General features: G+C 39.9%; 2 protein-coding genes across 7 annotated transcripts in view; one reads left to right on the forward strand and one right to left on the reverse strand.

Annotated features, from left to right (window-relative positions):
* The first annotated feature begins 1,400 nt into the window (after positions 1-1,400).
* Positions 1,401-10,408, forward strand: LOC111657683 (HMG box-containing protein 1-like). 3 transcript variants are annotated; one of them, XM_023409963.2, is made up of 13 exons: positions 1,401-1,423; positions 2,536-2,640; positions 3,466-3,573; positions 3,714-3,924; positions 4,581-4,716; positions 4,903-5,014; positions 5,126-5,235; positions 5,503-5,659; positions 5,744-5,888; positions 6,050-6,174; positions 6,302-6,485; positions 6,574-6,715; positions 6,805-10,408. In XM_023409963.2, the coding sequence occupies exons 2-13, from the start codon at positions 2,550-2,552 to the stop codon at positions 6,820-6,822; spliced, it is 1,539 nt and encodes a 512-aa protein (XP_023265731.1). In that variant the 5' UTR covers positions 1,401-1,423; positions 2,536-2,549; the 3' UTR covers positions 6,823-10,408. The 3 variants fall into 3 exon arrangements, with proteins under 3 accessions (XP_023265731.1, XP_087031170.1, XP_023265732.1); XM_087175044.1 differs by having other exon boundaries at positions 4,605-4,716; XM_023409964.2 differs by lacking the exon at positions 1,401-1,423 and adding an exon at positions 1,860-2,168.
* Positions 10,409-10,813: 405 nt separating this feature from the next.
* Positions 10,814-14,872, reverse strand: part of ptprz1b (protein tyrosine phosphatase receptor type Z1b) — a 71,649-nt gene continuing 67,590 nt past the window's right edge. For all 4 annotated transcript variants that reach the window (XM_087175046.1, XM_023409974.2, XM_087175045.1 and 1 more), the window contains 5 exons: positions 14,733-14,861; positions 14,473-14,625; positions 14,219-14,361; positions 13,931-14,066; positions 10,814-13,744 (listed from right to left, as the gene is read on the reverse strand). In XM_087175046.1, the coding sequence (XP_087031172.1) occupies positions 13,601-13,744; positions 13,931-14,066; positions 14,219-14,361; positions 14,473-14,625; positions 14,733-14,861 (705 nt within the window). In that variant the 3' untranslated portion in view covers positions 10,814-13,600. The remainder of the gene's footprint in view (positions 13,745-13,930; positions 14,067-14,218; positions 14,362-14,472; positions 14,626-14,732; positions 14,862-14,872) is intronic.

The raw sequence follows: 14,872 nt of genomic DNA on the forward strand, positions 1-14,872 counted from the left end.
ACTACTACAACTAATTATACTAATAATTATTATTGTTATTGTTATGGTTATTGCTATTGCTATTATTATTATTATCATCATAATAATAACAAATAGAATAATATTATCATTTACGAAAGTGTAGTTGCATTCTCTGACCACTAGAGAAAAAATAACATGATAATGCATACAATCTTTAATTTCTGCTAATTTAATTAAATTGCTTCAGTTTAGGTTTTATTTATTGTTATTTATTTTAAAAATATACATTTTTATAAATAACCGGTTATAGATATTTTATTGATTTATTTTGAAAGTACTGACCGTTGTGATAATGTCTAACATGATGTATCCGGCCTTGGAGTAGTTCGTTACTTTACATTTAAATGGCACAGAAAGAACACTGAGGGGCGGTGAATACTCATGATTCTATTGTCAGCTCCTGACCAGTCTTTTCTTTTAATAATTGTTTTTACTCATCTGTAATCACACCAGTACATAGTAGTATTACTATGTATAATATGTACAATTAAAATAGTACATATTATAATAGTACATATTGGTAACAACACTGTACTGACATTAACACTGTACCAAAATTAACTGTACCAACATTAACACAGTATGTTGCCACTTATTGATGTAGTATCGCAGCTCCTCACTGTGGCCACTGGAGGGCAGTGAACTTGCTCTTTAGATGAGACCCCACCTCCCCTCTGTGTTCTTTCTCTACCATTTAAATGTAGACCTATAAGATTACAGACTGGTTCAGCTGCTTCAGAAAGTCCACAGAGACATGTACTTTTATCATAATTTCACCGGAAAGACCTGAATATACTGCTCTCACTCGCTTCATAAGAAGCAGTGAAACCTCTATAATTACTCTGAAGAATGTACTTAAGGATATGAAGGATTTTATACAATGATTATGAATGGTTCTCTATATGTCTGTTGCTGCAAACGGCACCAACATATTTTTCCTTGTTTTAAGTCTGTTTCATCACTATATGTCAACACTTGCAGCATTACATGCACCATACGCTCTCAGTCTTCGAATTTCAATGCTCAGATGTATGTATTTGAGTTCTTTAAATTTGATTTAAAGTTGATTAAGTAAATTAAATGATCTTGCCACATTGTTAAATATGGGGGTAATATATTTCTTCCTATCATGCAGTATCACAGGCTTATTCTGGTTATTCCTAAAAAGTAAATGAGCTGAATAAACGGCACATTAATTGTTTTGTAATTGTCACTTGCGCTTTCATCACTCTAACCCACCCAGAGTTTTATTGTTGTGGTGATATAATGAAGAAAACAAGCCTGCACTAAATGACCAATGAGAGCGAGAGAAGCTGTAGATTGACATCATATCTGACCAATAGGATCGCTGGGGAAATTATGTTTATACCTGCCCCCTTTCCCGTACAAGGCGACTGTTTTGGTGAGTTAAGGAAAGTTCATTGAAATCATTTATGGGTTTTAAAGCGTTAAATTTGATAAGTGCTTACACAAGTTGAATGATTTTTCCTCGAACTTGTCACACGAGTAAAAATGTGGAGCTGACAACGTTTGTTTTTTGTCTTAAATACAGTTTCTCTCTTCGCCCCGTAAAGCTTCATTGTTGACGTTAGCTGGTTGTTTTGTTGTAACTGCCTTTGCGTAACAAGATGGCTCGTCCATTTTAACGTATATAATCATATTTTCATAGTCTGAACCCAATTAACGTCGTTCATTTGTCCGTTAAAACACAGGCGATAGAGCTTATACTAGTTTTCGTCGACGTAACTTCAGTATTTCAACGGCACTTTTTGCTGCGTGACAACAAATAACACAGTTTCGTCTTTAGTTTAACAAAGTGTAAAGTCGTTGAGACTTGTAGTGTTTAATGTCAGTGGGTAATGTCACGACTGTCAGTTCGTCCTGGATGGTTAACTTGGTGCTTTTTACTCATTTTCAACCACTTATTTCAAGTGTATTATCGCTGCCCTTCTCTGTATTGAATGAATGGGCTTCTTATGCGCATGCGTGCAGGATCTCAAAGTTTATAAACAAGAGGGAGTCACATGACGAGGACATTGTGAAATAGATAAGACTGCAACATGTTATCGTATTTACATGTTGCAAACCGACTATTTCATGGTGTTGATTAAAATTACATCAATATCATTACATTAAGTAATGAACATGTAAGTAATGAATATGAGAATATACTGGAGCTTTGAGAATGTGTCTAAACTTAGGTGCGTTTTTTAGGTAATGGCAGCCAGCCCAGTTACCCTATGTCACCCTGTCTCTTTCGATGTCACCCCAACCATATACAGCTCAGTTAAGGATTCTGTTTCTCTCTCCCTCTGTGTGTGTGTGTGTGTGTGTGCGCGCGTGTGTGTGCAGATGGTGGGTGATATATCTATGGGGATTTTGGATTATGACAATAATGTGTAGATTAAAGTATCTTTAGGTCATAAAGTTCAAATTAGTCCATTTACATTAAAAAAAACTACTACACAAAAAAGTATAAAACTATAGTGTATAATTTAACTCTTCATGTTTCAGTGACTGCGGACATCATGGTGTGGGAGGTGGTGACCCCAGTTGTGCTGTCCAGCGACCCAAAAAATCACAAGGTCCAGGAGCCCGAGCCTGAGGCAGAACACACAGGTAATGCCCATATACTGCATCATTACTAGATAGAAATCTTTTAATTGGGCACTTCAGTGGTCTAGAATTGCACTTTCATACAGTTTGGGGACTCACAAGAGAAAAAAAAAAAAAAAAAAGAATAGTTAAAATCAAAGCAGCAGAAGATGAGATATTCAGGCCTTTAATCACTAGTATGAAGCAAGATTAAAAAAAACTGGATCCACACTACTCTTTTGCGTTTTGTGATAGACCCTCGCTACCTCATCAACATCTGTGTCCTTAAAACTCTTCATCTCCAGTTTGTAACGCAGGCTTTCCATCACAAATGTCTGGTTTCTAAGCCCAGGCTGTAATAACCCTCATATGACATAAAGATGGTTATTTTCTTCAAACTTTGGAAGCTGCTCCAAAGCTACAGACATACAGCTGAGTAAAACTGCTGGAGTTTCCCTTTAACTACAAACCAACTGCCAGACTAATCTTTGAAAATTCAAAAACTGTTGTAATTATTCTTATTTATTAATAAGTAATATTATGTTGAGGGTTATTAATAATGATAATGATAGATTGGGAATAGATGAGGAAAACACAACATATACTAATTTTATTTGACTTGTGTTGAGTGTTATATTTTAGTGTTTGTAATGCTTTTCACACATTTGTGTTAATATTACTTTGTATTGATATAATACGGATATATTGCTTTTCTTGTCAGTAAATTTAAATTTAAATAAAATTTAAAATGTAAATGTAATTCAATAACAAATTCCACCTGTAAAAGTCTCCATTAGTCAAGTGTGATTCCTGCACTGTAACCTCCTGTTTGTCTGCTCTCACCTTCAGGAGTGATTATGGATACAGATGGAGACCAATCACATGACCTGCTCCACTGTGAGGAACACTTCTCCTCCTCACCTGTCTACCCCACCAGTGACAGTTTCATGGAATATGGTAAATAAGACACTAGCATACACCTGGTTTATAACACAGCTGATGGAATAACAACACAGTGCATGTGGTGTTTGTTTGTTTTTCTCAGACATAAATTTCTGAACCAAACTTTTCTCCTGCTGTTTGTTTTCTCCGACCAGACGACCTGCCAGATCTAGAGGAGGTTCAGGAGGAGGCAGAGCCAACAGCACCACCTGTTTACCAGGTGGAGATGGGTGTGTCACACCAGGAGCGACATGGACATTCAGAAGCACACAGCCCACAGCCTCCTGACACACACTGGCTGACGCAGCTGGCTCACATCGCCACTGGGCCCCAGAGCCCACTGTTACAGGACTGTACTCACAGCAGGCAGGTGCACGTTGTCTCTCCATGCACTAAAACATGAGTCTTATGGATGAAAGGCATGAATATTATATCACATCCTAAAACTCACTTTTATTGGAGAGACTTTTCTTAACTTTTATCTATTTTTAGACAGGTTTTTTTTTTATTATTATTTACGTCTAAAAATTTCTGGAAGTCTTTGTTATTTTTGACATTTTTATTATTTATTTTATTTATTATTTGTTTTTCTTTGTAAGCACTTTGTGACCATTTAAAGAAATGCAATATAAATAAAGTTATGACAGTATGTATCATTGTAATGTGTCTTAAAGGCCTTAAAGAACAAGTAGCTGTAGCCAGGATTTAAGAAAACTAAGGGCAAGAGTCCAAACAAAGTCCCACTGCAGCCCCAGCCCCCTCCAAAAAATCCGTTTAGTTTACTCAGTTTGGCTTTGACAGTTAAATTGTGGAATGTAGACTTTTTTATAGGTCACTGAAACCAACAAATTCCCAGAGACAATACTGAAGAGATGAAGTTAAAACCGCAACAACATGAGTATTAAGGCGTTTTAAGATATAAACTAAAAGCTTCTGAACTTCTTAACTAAATAAACTTCTGCTAAATCTGCCGTATTGCACCAGCTGTGTAAGTTACCTTATATATTCTGTGTCATTCTCAGCTCCTCTGTGGTCTGCATCTCCAGCACCAGCAGTGATCTACATTCCTATGCCCGGCCTCCTCCTCCTCTCCCCAGCAGCAGCAGCAGCAGCCTGTCGCCCCCCAGAGGTCACAGCAGGGAGCGTCGACGCAGCAGGGTAGAGCTATCGTTTACCTGCTTCCTTTTCTTTGTCTCATCGCCACTCGCTGTCATTAATGCAAACACAACATCTCAAGAATAATCTGCTGTTTATAAGTGAACACTGACAATGTGTTAGTTTATTAGAGTTTGAAACACTTAGTGGCTCACAGTGTCCTGATCATGCTTCTCCTCATTTCCACAGACGAGCAGTGAATGTGGCTCCGCAGTGTCAACCAGATCCTCCCTCTCTGATGATGAAGACATGGGCTGGAGCTTCTCCTGGCCAGCTACCGCCTGGCACTGTTTTCTTAAAGGTAGACACACACAAGAAATTGAATTAAAAAAAACAAAGAACCTCTCTGTTATGTTTTCTGTCATATGTGTTTGTCATTTATGTGATGGAAGCCGCTCTCCTCTGTCGTCAGGCACTCATCTGCGTTTCCACAGCGGCTGTAATGTGGAGTGGCAGGACGCTGAGGAGTTGGAGTCTGCTGAGGAAGACTCTTGTGATGAGGACCAGTCCAGATCTCTGAAGGTATAATTATCTATAATTATATATAATTATTGTAAGTAGCTTGTGTCTACACTTAGATTGCCAGGTCTTCGAGTTTTTTCTTCCAAACGCTCTTTTTTCTTTCAGGTTACTCTGTGTTAATGTGTTATATTTGTAACATTAGCATACCAGCGTTCTGTGTCATTTAAGTAGAAGAAAAAAATAGCAGTTTGGTTCATTACAATCAGAGATGAACAGAAAAGAAGACTAAATATTTACCGTATAAAGACGCTGCTCTCTCTTTGACAGAGTTATGGCTCTGAGGGCCTGCAGCTGGTGGAGCACTCAGAGGTCGTGTTGTCTGGTCAGGCCGTCCTGCAGCTGACCTTTGACCCCGGTGCATTTGGACACACCCGCATGACTGCCAGGTGCCAACTTGACCACCCCTTCTATGTGAAACACAAAGGTAGGAGTGATGACGAGACAACACTGACACTGGTTCAACCGGCCGTGACTTCTTTACACATTTGTCTGTCCTTCTTCCTATCAGGGTGGTCATCCTTCTACCCAAGCTTGACTGTGGTGCATTATGGGATACCATGCTATGAAGTGGAGGTGGGAGATGTGTGCCTGCCTCCAGGACACAGAGATGCCAAACACACAGATGACTCACTGGTCTTTGATGCCTTTAGGAGGTAGAAGAGACACTTACAGTGGAATTCTCCACTAACAGTAAACAAAGAACCACATAGATTTATAACTGAAGATGAATCAGTGTTAAATGGTGGATGCTGTTCAAAACCTGAAGAGGCAAGGAGGCCGATCTGATTGATTATTGTGTGTGTCTCTTTCTTAGTCATGACTTCACTCCTCTGGACTCCTCTGCGGTGTACGTGTTGAGCAGTATGGCCAGACGGCGGCGTGCCTCCCAGTCCAGCGGGGGAGCTGCTTCTCCAGACAGAGACACGTGTCAAAGTAGAGGTACTGTGCTTCAAATCTCCTGACTTTGAGTTAACCCTCTGTGTGGATAAGCAGAAACAGTAAGAACAAGAACTGAGGATGTTTTAAAATACCTCCAGCCTCATGTGAATTTGTTTAAAACCCACAGATGTCCACAGTCCCCGCCACTCCCGCTCTCCTCATCCAAAGCCAACCAAGAGCCAGCACGCCGGTGCACAGGGAGGTAGTAACGCCACGCCCACGAGGTGCAAGCGGCCAATGAACGCCTTCATGCTCTTTGCCAAGAAGTTCAGGGTGGAGTACACACAGATGTACCCAGGCAAGGACAATAGGTAGGTGTGCTCTGCGGTGTGTATTATGAAGCCATACAGTGTATCTGTGTTTGTTAAATGGTAACATGTGTGTGCGTGTGTGTCATAGAGCGATCAGCGTCCTCCTTGGTGAGCATTGGAAGAAAATGCGAAGTGAGGAGCGCCGGGCGTTCACCCTACAGGCCAAAGCCCTCGCAGATGAACAGAAAAGACTCAACCCAGACTGCTGGAAACGCAAACGCGCCAACTCTGTAAGGACACACACACACACGCACACGCACACGCACACGCACACACTGCTTAACCCACTGCTATCTAATGCCTCCTCTTTGCCCAACAGGGTTGTCAGGGAAATTAAGGCTACAGAGAAGAAAAGAGGACAAATGACAGAGCCTGTAGGAGACACACACATGCACACACATGCACACACACAAACACACACACACACACACACACACACACACACACACACACACGCACACAAACACACACGCACACACACACACACACACACACATTCAGAAGTGACAAAGAGAGCTATGTGTAACCTAATACTTTGCTTCAATATTATATTTTGTTAACAACAGACTTGCCTTGATCTCCCAAGGTGAGGATTTAATTCAAATTCTCACAAACCTTGTCACGGAAAAAAACGAGCAGCAGTGTCTGCTTCTCTCAGAAAATGTCACTCCCTTCTCTCTTGCTTTGAAAAGATTCTGATTTTAAGAGGAATAAATCATTATATGTTTATGGTAATTATAACAAGGTATGAAATGCTGTGGAGCGCCACAGCGCCTCCCTCCAGAGAGGACGCAATTCCAAACAACAGTTAAACTCAGATCAAGTCTCCACAAATTATTTTACAGAACTGTGACAGTAAAAGGAAAAAAAAAACAGAGAGTCTGATCACTTTCAGTCTCTCACCATATGCTTGAAACAGGTGGAGGATTTGGTGCTGTAGCATTTTAGGTAGAGAATGTAGCTATTTTCCCAAAAATTATATTTTATATATAAAGAAATATTCAAAGTATTTTCTTGCCTGTATTACTTGTATTTGCACTCACATGACAACATATTAACTTTGCTTTCATGTAATTCATCATGTACAATTTATAATAGTTATTAAACAAATGTACACCGTAAATTCTCAAATAGGAGATAATATTTACCTCAACATAAGAAAGAATCAGGCCATTTACAGTAGGTTATGTCCAATTTTAATAATTATTTTATTTTATATTTCAACATCTGATCAGTGTTTGGTTTTTAAAGCACTCTGGGAGGCAGGTGCGTAGTAACGGGATGTGGGATCCAATGTGGTATTTAAAAAAAATCCTGCACACTGTCTGACTTGCAGCAAACAACTTTTTTGCAGCGTTTCGGTCTTAGACCTCTTTTTCCTTGATGAGGGTCTAAGACTGAACGTCGCAATAAAGTTGTTTGCTGCAAGTCAGACAGTGTGTAGGATTTTTTTTGAATACCAGTGTTTGGTTTTTAACATGAAAACATTTCTTCAGAATCACTTTACGTCCCTAGAAGGCTTTTATTTTAAAAAAGGAGTTGGTTTTGACAGTTGTTCAAGAAAGCACAGGCAGACCACATTGTACTGGTGGAGTGACTGCTGTGGAAATGCTGATCATGCTAAATTTAGCCGTTATAGTCAAGGCAACAATAAGAGCATTTCCCCCTTCTGCCCTCAGACTTAACTTGTAGGGGCTTTTTTTTGAGAATTTACGGTAATTAATAAGTATTGTCACAAAGGCTATGAATTCACTTTACAGTAAACTGCCATTATAGCGCAGGCAGCAGGATAACGTAAGGACATGATTTTGATTTGTCAGCCATCATTTACCCCGCTGAAGTGTCTTTTAGCAGGACACTGACCCTCAGCGGCTGCAGGGCAAATGAAAAGATTCTCCATAATATGTTACAGCTTTTGATTTGAACATCTTTGTGTGCCAATGATAACATTTTTAGATGTGTTCTATCCAAGTGTCTTTGTGTATAATCAAAGAAACATAAATACAGGTGGGGTGAGGGGTGATGAGGTTCATGTAAATCAAAAGCTTTATTTAAAAAAAAAAGAAAAAAAAGTCTTCCACTTACCCACAAGGTAAGAACCACAGTTAAACTAACTTTTTTCTGGGTAAAAAAAACAAAAAACACCAATGACTTTACTCGGTCAAAAATAGGAAAAGATTATAAAACCAGTTGTATGAGGCAAATCTAAATGTTTTCAGACAGATGGGAAGAAACAGATGTACGGTGGCCCTGAGAGCTCAACACACAACGACTTAAGAAAACACATGCAAACAGACAAAACACAAACAAATTCAGAAATCATCTTCATCAATTTTACAACACGTGCTGCGAATACTCACAACACGACCAAATACACAAACACGCTGCATGTAGCACAGTCGCCAACAGAAGAGTTTCCAGGGGACAAGTGATGAACCTGTCTGGGACGCACTTGCATGGATGTACTATAATACCATGCACACTAGTTCAATGCTTTTAACTTCACAAGTATTGAACAACAAGAGCATCCAAGCTGGGTTCATCACTTTTTTGTTTCCCCTGGAAACACTGTGCTACATGCAGCGTGTTTGTGTATTTGATCGTGTTGTGAGTATTCGCAGCACGTGTTGTCAGATTGATGAAGATAGCTCCTGAATTTGTTTGTGTTTTGTCTGCATGCGTTTTTTTCCAGTTGCAGCGTGTTGAGTTATCTGTGCCACGGTACAGATGAGATAAAATTCAACCTAACGCCGAGCTGATGTGGTCACTGATTAACAGCTACTCTGAACATGTGGTGGAAGTTGTTGCTATAAAAGTGGGCTGCGTATCAAGATGATCAGCAATCAGAAAAAAAGCATCAATGGTTTCTGTTAATAAGAATGTTTTGGATTTTTTTTTTTTTGGGTCAGAAATACAACATTGTTTTTCTCATCTCTTTGAATGCGTTTATGTCAACCATGGAATCAGCATTTCACTCTCTAATCTGTCACAGCTTTGGTTTGAAAGATGGAGGAAAGTGATGCTTATTAAGCCCTGAGATGTTTAGACTGCTTCTTTTAGACTGTTGTACATTAAGAGCCCTCAGATATGATGATTATACAATGAGACAGCCGCGGGCCCTCGAGCACTTGTTGGGAATTGGGCATTGGGGTCAGACCCAATCCTTCAGCTTCAGGGCTGATTTCTAACCAGCTACAGTGTTTGAGACACAGACACCGTCTGTTAGCACTGGGATGAGCTAACAGATCTGCTAATTCATTAAATATTATTCTTGAAAAGTAAAACCCAGCATGATAGTGCACAAAATGTTAATGAAAAAAAATTCCCGTCTTAAAACATGTGCCTCTGTAAAGTGATATTACCTCAGATAGTGAGTAAACACCCGCAAACCCAGATGTGTGAGGCTTAAAGGACAACATGTGATTGGATGAAAGTAGTTGTATTGACCTTCAGAGTTGTGTCCATGCAGAGTGTGGAGGCAGGAGTCTGCTTCAGGTTTAAGTGTCTGAAAAAATGACATTTTTACAGAAATGGTAAAAAAAAAAAGGAAAAAAAAGTGTGAAGTATTTCCAGGCTGGGCACTCATACTCTCACTGCATAGCGAGGTTTATTCTTAATGCACTATATACACTTTATCTTATGTGACTGCTACAGTATGTGTAATGACAAATATTAATATGATTATATAGAAATATATATTTTTGGTTTTGACTTCATCTTTGTTAACCTTTCATGGTTGTGCATTGATTATTTGACTTTTGTTTGTCTTTACTATCATGTCATGTACAGGTCCATCAGGGGAGACAATGCAATATTATATTGTATTATAGTATAAATAAAAGCATGATGAATCTATAATCCTTTTTGTCCTGTGTCTTCACATGTTTTAGACTGTTGAAGGAAATTAAAGGTATTTTCCTTTTCTCCTGTGTTTTATTTGAAGTGTTGATCCATAAGAAGATATATTTGTGGTTTTAAGAACCAAAGAACATCTCAATGTAGTTTTACATCTCCTCTCTCAGGCTTCTCTCTGGAGCTCTAGTAACAACAGGCCAATCAGAAGAGAGGAGGTTTTGAGCCTCTCTTCTGATTGGCTGACTGTCTTCTGATTTATCGAATAAAAATATGGTTTTAAGGCTCAATTTCTGAACACAGGCTGTGTGCATTTCTCTGTGGACTGAGGGCTTTGATACTTTCACAGTATTAACATAGAAATAGACCTGCTTTAAAATCAAACCACACATGGACATCTACCTTTACACTATATGGGACTTCTAAGGGATAAGTTTGGTTTTGTTCCCTTCCAGAAAATGAGTTTAACACATAAACAAGGTTTGAATCAAATCTTTAATTTTGTTGCTATATACATACTGCACCAGTTTACATCTGGAGATAAAGGTGTAGACATTATGCTGCTACTTAATCATGAAGATAAAAAGAGAAACATTCCATTAAAACTATAAACATGATCAATATTTCCAGGCTAAAATTATCAAATAGAATCCACACAGTTATATATGTGTAAATGACTAGAAAATCACCTCTTATAGTAAAATAGAAAATATATAGAGGTACAATATAAACATACAGTAATTTGGCCTTATGATGTATTCAGGGATATTTACACAGAAAGAGTTGAGACAGATTACACACAGATCTGCAGCTGCCTTCATGATTCTGCTTCCCAAGACAACTGTTTACAGTGGGGACACAGATTCAAGCTGCAGCGCTGCTGGAAAGTGATTCAGACGTTGATTGATTTAGTCTGACGCAGTGGAAACATTTGGACCCCCTCAAAAATGAAAACAGTCATAGCAAGTGGCACAGGGATGCAGAGGAAGCTGCAGCTCTCAGCTCCTGAATTTCATTTTCAGTCTGAGCCACTGAGGTTTATCAGAGCTGAAAATCTCCATTAATATCACTTTGTTCAGCCGTTTGTGTTTCTTTCCGCTCCTTCCTCTCTTTAACTCACTCACAGCTGCTGTGATGATTTCCCTCTGGTTTGATTTTTCTGCTACAAGATATTTTCTGTCTACTTTGAAAACATCAGAACCCATTATCAACTTACATCGATTCAAACCTACAGGAACGTCTGATTTTAGGTGAAATATCACTTTAAATTCCAGGTTGCATTTTAAACAGAACATCTGAGTCTGCTGACATTTCTCCATCTCCTCTCTGACCTTTACAAACGAGACCAATGAGCGCAAACGAGACGACGAGATACCCTTTAAGAAAATAGATAAAAATCACACGTCATTATTTTGGCATATTAGTCACACAGTTGTTGTATCAAAACAGATTCAAAGTACAATAACATGTATTACAAAAGGCACAGGGCACCAGAGACCATGGAGCCAGTGGCAACGAGACAAAGACAACGAGCAGTAAACACCAGCGGTCACTTTACTGTCACTAGTGAGGCCTCAGAGATCTGGGGTATTAAAACATTATTCTAAAGACGGGTCTGCGGCAGCTGGTTCATGTGCAGTGCATAAAACATCTTATAGGAAAACCGGTTGGTGAAAATGCCTCTGGTTCAAGTGTCATTAGTGTTTATTTATAATTATTTGTATTCTCAAATGTTCTGGCTTTAATTTGCTGTGTTTTTCCTGTTTGGAATTTTTATTCATATTTATTTCTAGAAGAAAGGGAAAAATAAACGAGAAAAAAATAAACAACAAAGGAAAACAAGACAATGAAAGTGAGAAACTAGGAAGAAAAGAAATAAATGTTGAAGAAAAGATTCAAATAGAAGTTATTGGAATTAAAAAGAAACATTTAATTAGTTAATTAAACACTGACAATTGACGAAATGAGACAAAATTAGGAATTATATTTTTATTATGTATTTACTCTATATTTACTGAGTTTTGTTCGTTAATGTTTGGCCTCCTCTCAGACACTGTCAAAGCTCTGCTGCTCCAGGCTCCATGCTGACCAGCAACAGATACACACTTAAGATTATTTGTAGGTTTTTGCTAAAAAAGGCAGTAAAGTTTCGTTTGGTACCACTTTTTAATAATCAACCTAAATGCTCATGGGTTTGTCATCACATTTGTAATTATACAGTCAACATGTTATTGATAAAGTGTTTTAATTATCAACTTTGATTCTTTTTGTTGTTGTTGTTGTTGTTTTGTTTTTTTGTTTTGGTCCACATCGTCTGAAGCCCTTTTTTTTTCCCTAGAAGTTAGTGGTCAGGCTTTTTGACCAGAGATTTCACAGCCTGCTCATCCAAACACTGTTTATATAATGGCTTCTAACTGATGTATAACAACACTGCTCAAAACTTGGCATCTGGCTGGACTGTGTTACAGGCTGTTTGCAGTCAGCCTAGTGTCAGCTGGTTTCAGCCCTTTATCTGTCTGCTCCTCTCCTGCTCTCTGTGCTCTGTGAGTTCATCGTCCACCGGTCGTTACCAGCAGCCGTGGTTATGTCTATATATTTTAGCGGGACTAAAACACAACGGCAAAAGGTCGAGTGAATCTGGAACGCTTTGTGTTCACAATGCACAGGTGAAGTGAACTACAAAGCATTCGGCTGACCAATGGTGGAATTATGATCATATCAGTCAGTCAGTCAGTCAGTCAGTCAGTCAGTCAGTCAGTCAGTCAGTCAACTGATGAAGCCCTTATAGAGGTTGCCTTATTAGAAAGTGGTACCTTCTTCTTCTCTATGAAAGTTAAGTCGGCTTGTTGGTCACCACACCACAAATGTGTCTGTGGTAGATTCTGCAGCTCGGTCTGCTGTGCATGCTAACGCTAACACCGACAGTGTTCACGAGTTCAGTGAGTTTCTGAAGCAGATAAGAAATGTGTCGATAAAGACTGTTGTCAGACTCAATAGCTACAGTGTGTTTGATTACTGGATGATCCTGGATCATTAACCTTTATTTTAGATTTTGAATGATGATGTTGTCAGGTTATTAACATGCTGTACATGAAAGCATCAGCAGGCTCAGTGGACACAGCTGTGAACCACAGACACAGAGCTGTTCACACGTCAGGCTGAACCTCAGTCACCACATCACTCGGTCTGTGCCGTTGTTTGTGTGCGTGTGCTTGTATGATGTGTGTTCTGTGCGTGTTAAATGTGCATGTGTGTGTGTGTGTCTACATGAGTGACTCCAGGCTCTCTGCAATGTTGGTCTGCCCCAGTGGTACAGATCCGTTGGTCTCGGGACTCTGCAGGGCTCGCTGGTCCTCCTGGCTGCTCACCAGACTCAGCACAGCCCGGTACAGGTACTGGTACTGCTCCTGTGGGGGGACAGAACACAAAATGACGCCTTACCGGCTGCTTCTTTCTGACTGATATTGATTGTCATAACATCAGGAAATTTTCCAAAACTGAAAACTGGTAAAAAAAATTTAAAAGAAAAGACTGAAAATAACAGTGAATGTGTGTGTGTGTGTGTGTGTGTGTGTGTGTATGTCAGTACTTACTATATCATTAAACACCCCAGGCCTCATGAGGTTGGTCATCCGAGCCACCTGGTACACGTCTACAGCCCCCTCCTCCTCCAGCTGGCTGGACAGGGTGGTGAGAGCACAGAACAGCCCTGATGTGGCACCTCCCAACCTACACACACACACACACACACACACACACACACACACACACACACACACACAGACACACACAGCAGCAATTTAGAGTACCGTGTTAGTCATGGTTTAGCAGATGTAAGAGACAGTGAGGTGAGTGAGTGGTCCTGTCTGTGTTGTACTCACGGATCATGTACGACTGTGGGTCCGTCTGAGTGTCTGCTGTGCTCTCTCACTGTGCTGACCAGGTCAAAGCTGTTCCTGATGGGACTGTCTGGGTTTGGCCAGCAGGGGGCGCTGTACTGACGCACCTCCAACACATAATTGTTCTGGATGGGTGCAGAGAGAAACAGAGAGGACGTGTGACAGAGACAATGCAGTGACTGATCGTGGTTTTCTGTGTAAGAGTGTGTGTGTGTGTGTGTGTGTGTGTGTGTTACCTGTGGAGACTCCACTACAAAGTCCTGCATCAAAAGTTTCTCTTCATTGGACAAGCACACATGCTCCTCCCCCGAGTACGACACAATGAAACCCTCAAAGCTCATTGGCTGGTCTTTACTGGGCCAGTAGACACAACGCTCCGCCTCTTCACTCTGACATGAAAACATTTGTATACAGTCATTTTATTAAGTATACACAGAGCCTGTGTGTGTGTGTGTGTGTGTGTGTGTGTGTGTGTGTGTGTGTGTGTGTGTCATACCTGACAGTGTGTGTCTGGCAGACGGACTACAGTGTGTGTGTTGTGTTCCCAGATCATCCTCCAGAAATCAGCCACCGTGCTGCTCAGAGGAGTCTGGCTCACGATGAACTCCTTACTGTGGTGACGTCCCTTTGGAAACA

Source organism: Seriola lalandi, unplaced genomic scaffold, assembly GCF_002814215.2.
Source record: "Seriola lalandi dorsalis isolate HSWRI2012SDOR001 ecotype SW California unplaced genomic scaffold, Sedor1 jcf7180002054410, whole genome shotgun sequence".
Classification (NCBI taxonomy): domain Eukaryota; kingdom Metazoa; phylum Chordata; class Actinopteri; order Carangiformes; family Carangidae; genus Seriola; species Seriola lalandi.

Excerpts from the sequence above, each read along its gene's own strand:
- LOC111657683 (XM_023409963.2), top strand. The coding sequence starts at position 2,550 with ATGGTGTGGGAGGTGGTGACCCCAGTTGTGCTGTCCAGCGACCCAAAA. Across the intron at positions 5,236-5,502 it reads ACCAGTCCAGATCTCTGAAG|AGTTATGGCTCTGAGGGCCT; the intron begins GTATAATTATCT and ends TCTCTTTGACAG. Across the intron at positions 5,889-6,049 it reads GTCTTTGATGCCTTTAGGAG|TCATGACTTCACTCCTCTGG; the intron begins GTAGAAGAGACA and ends TCTCTTTCTTAG.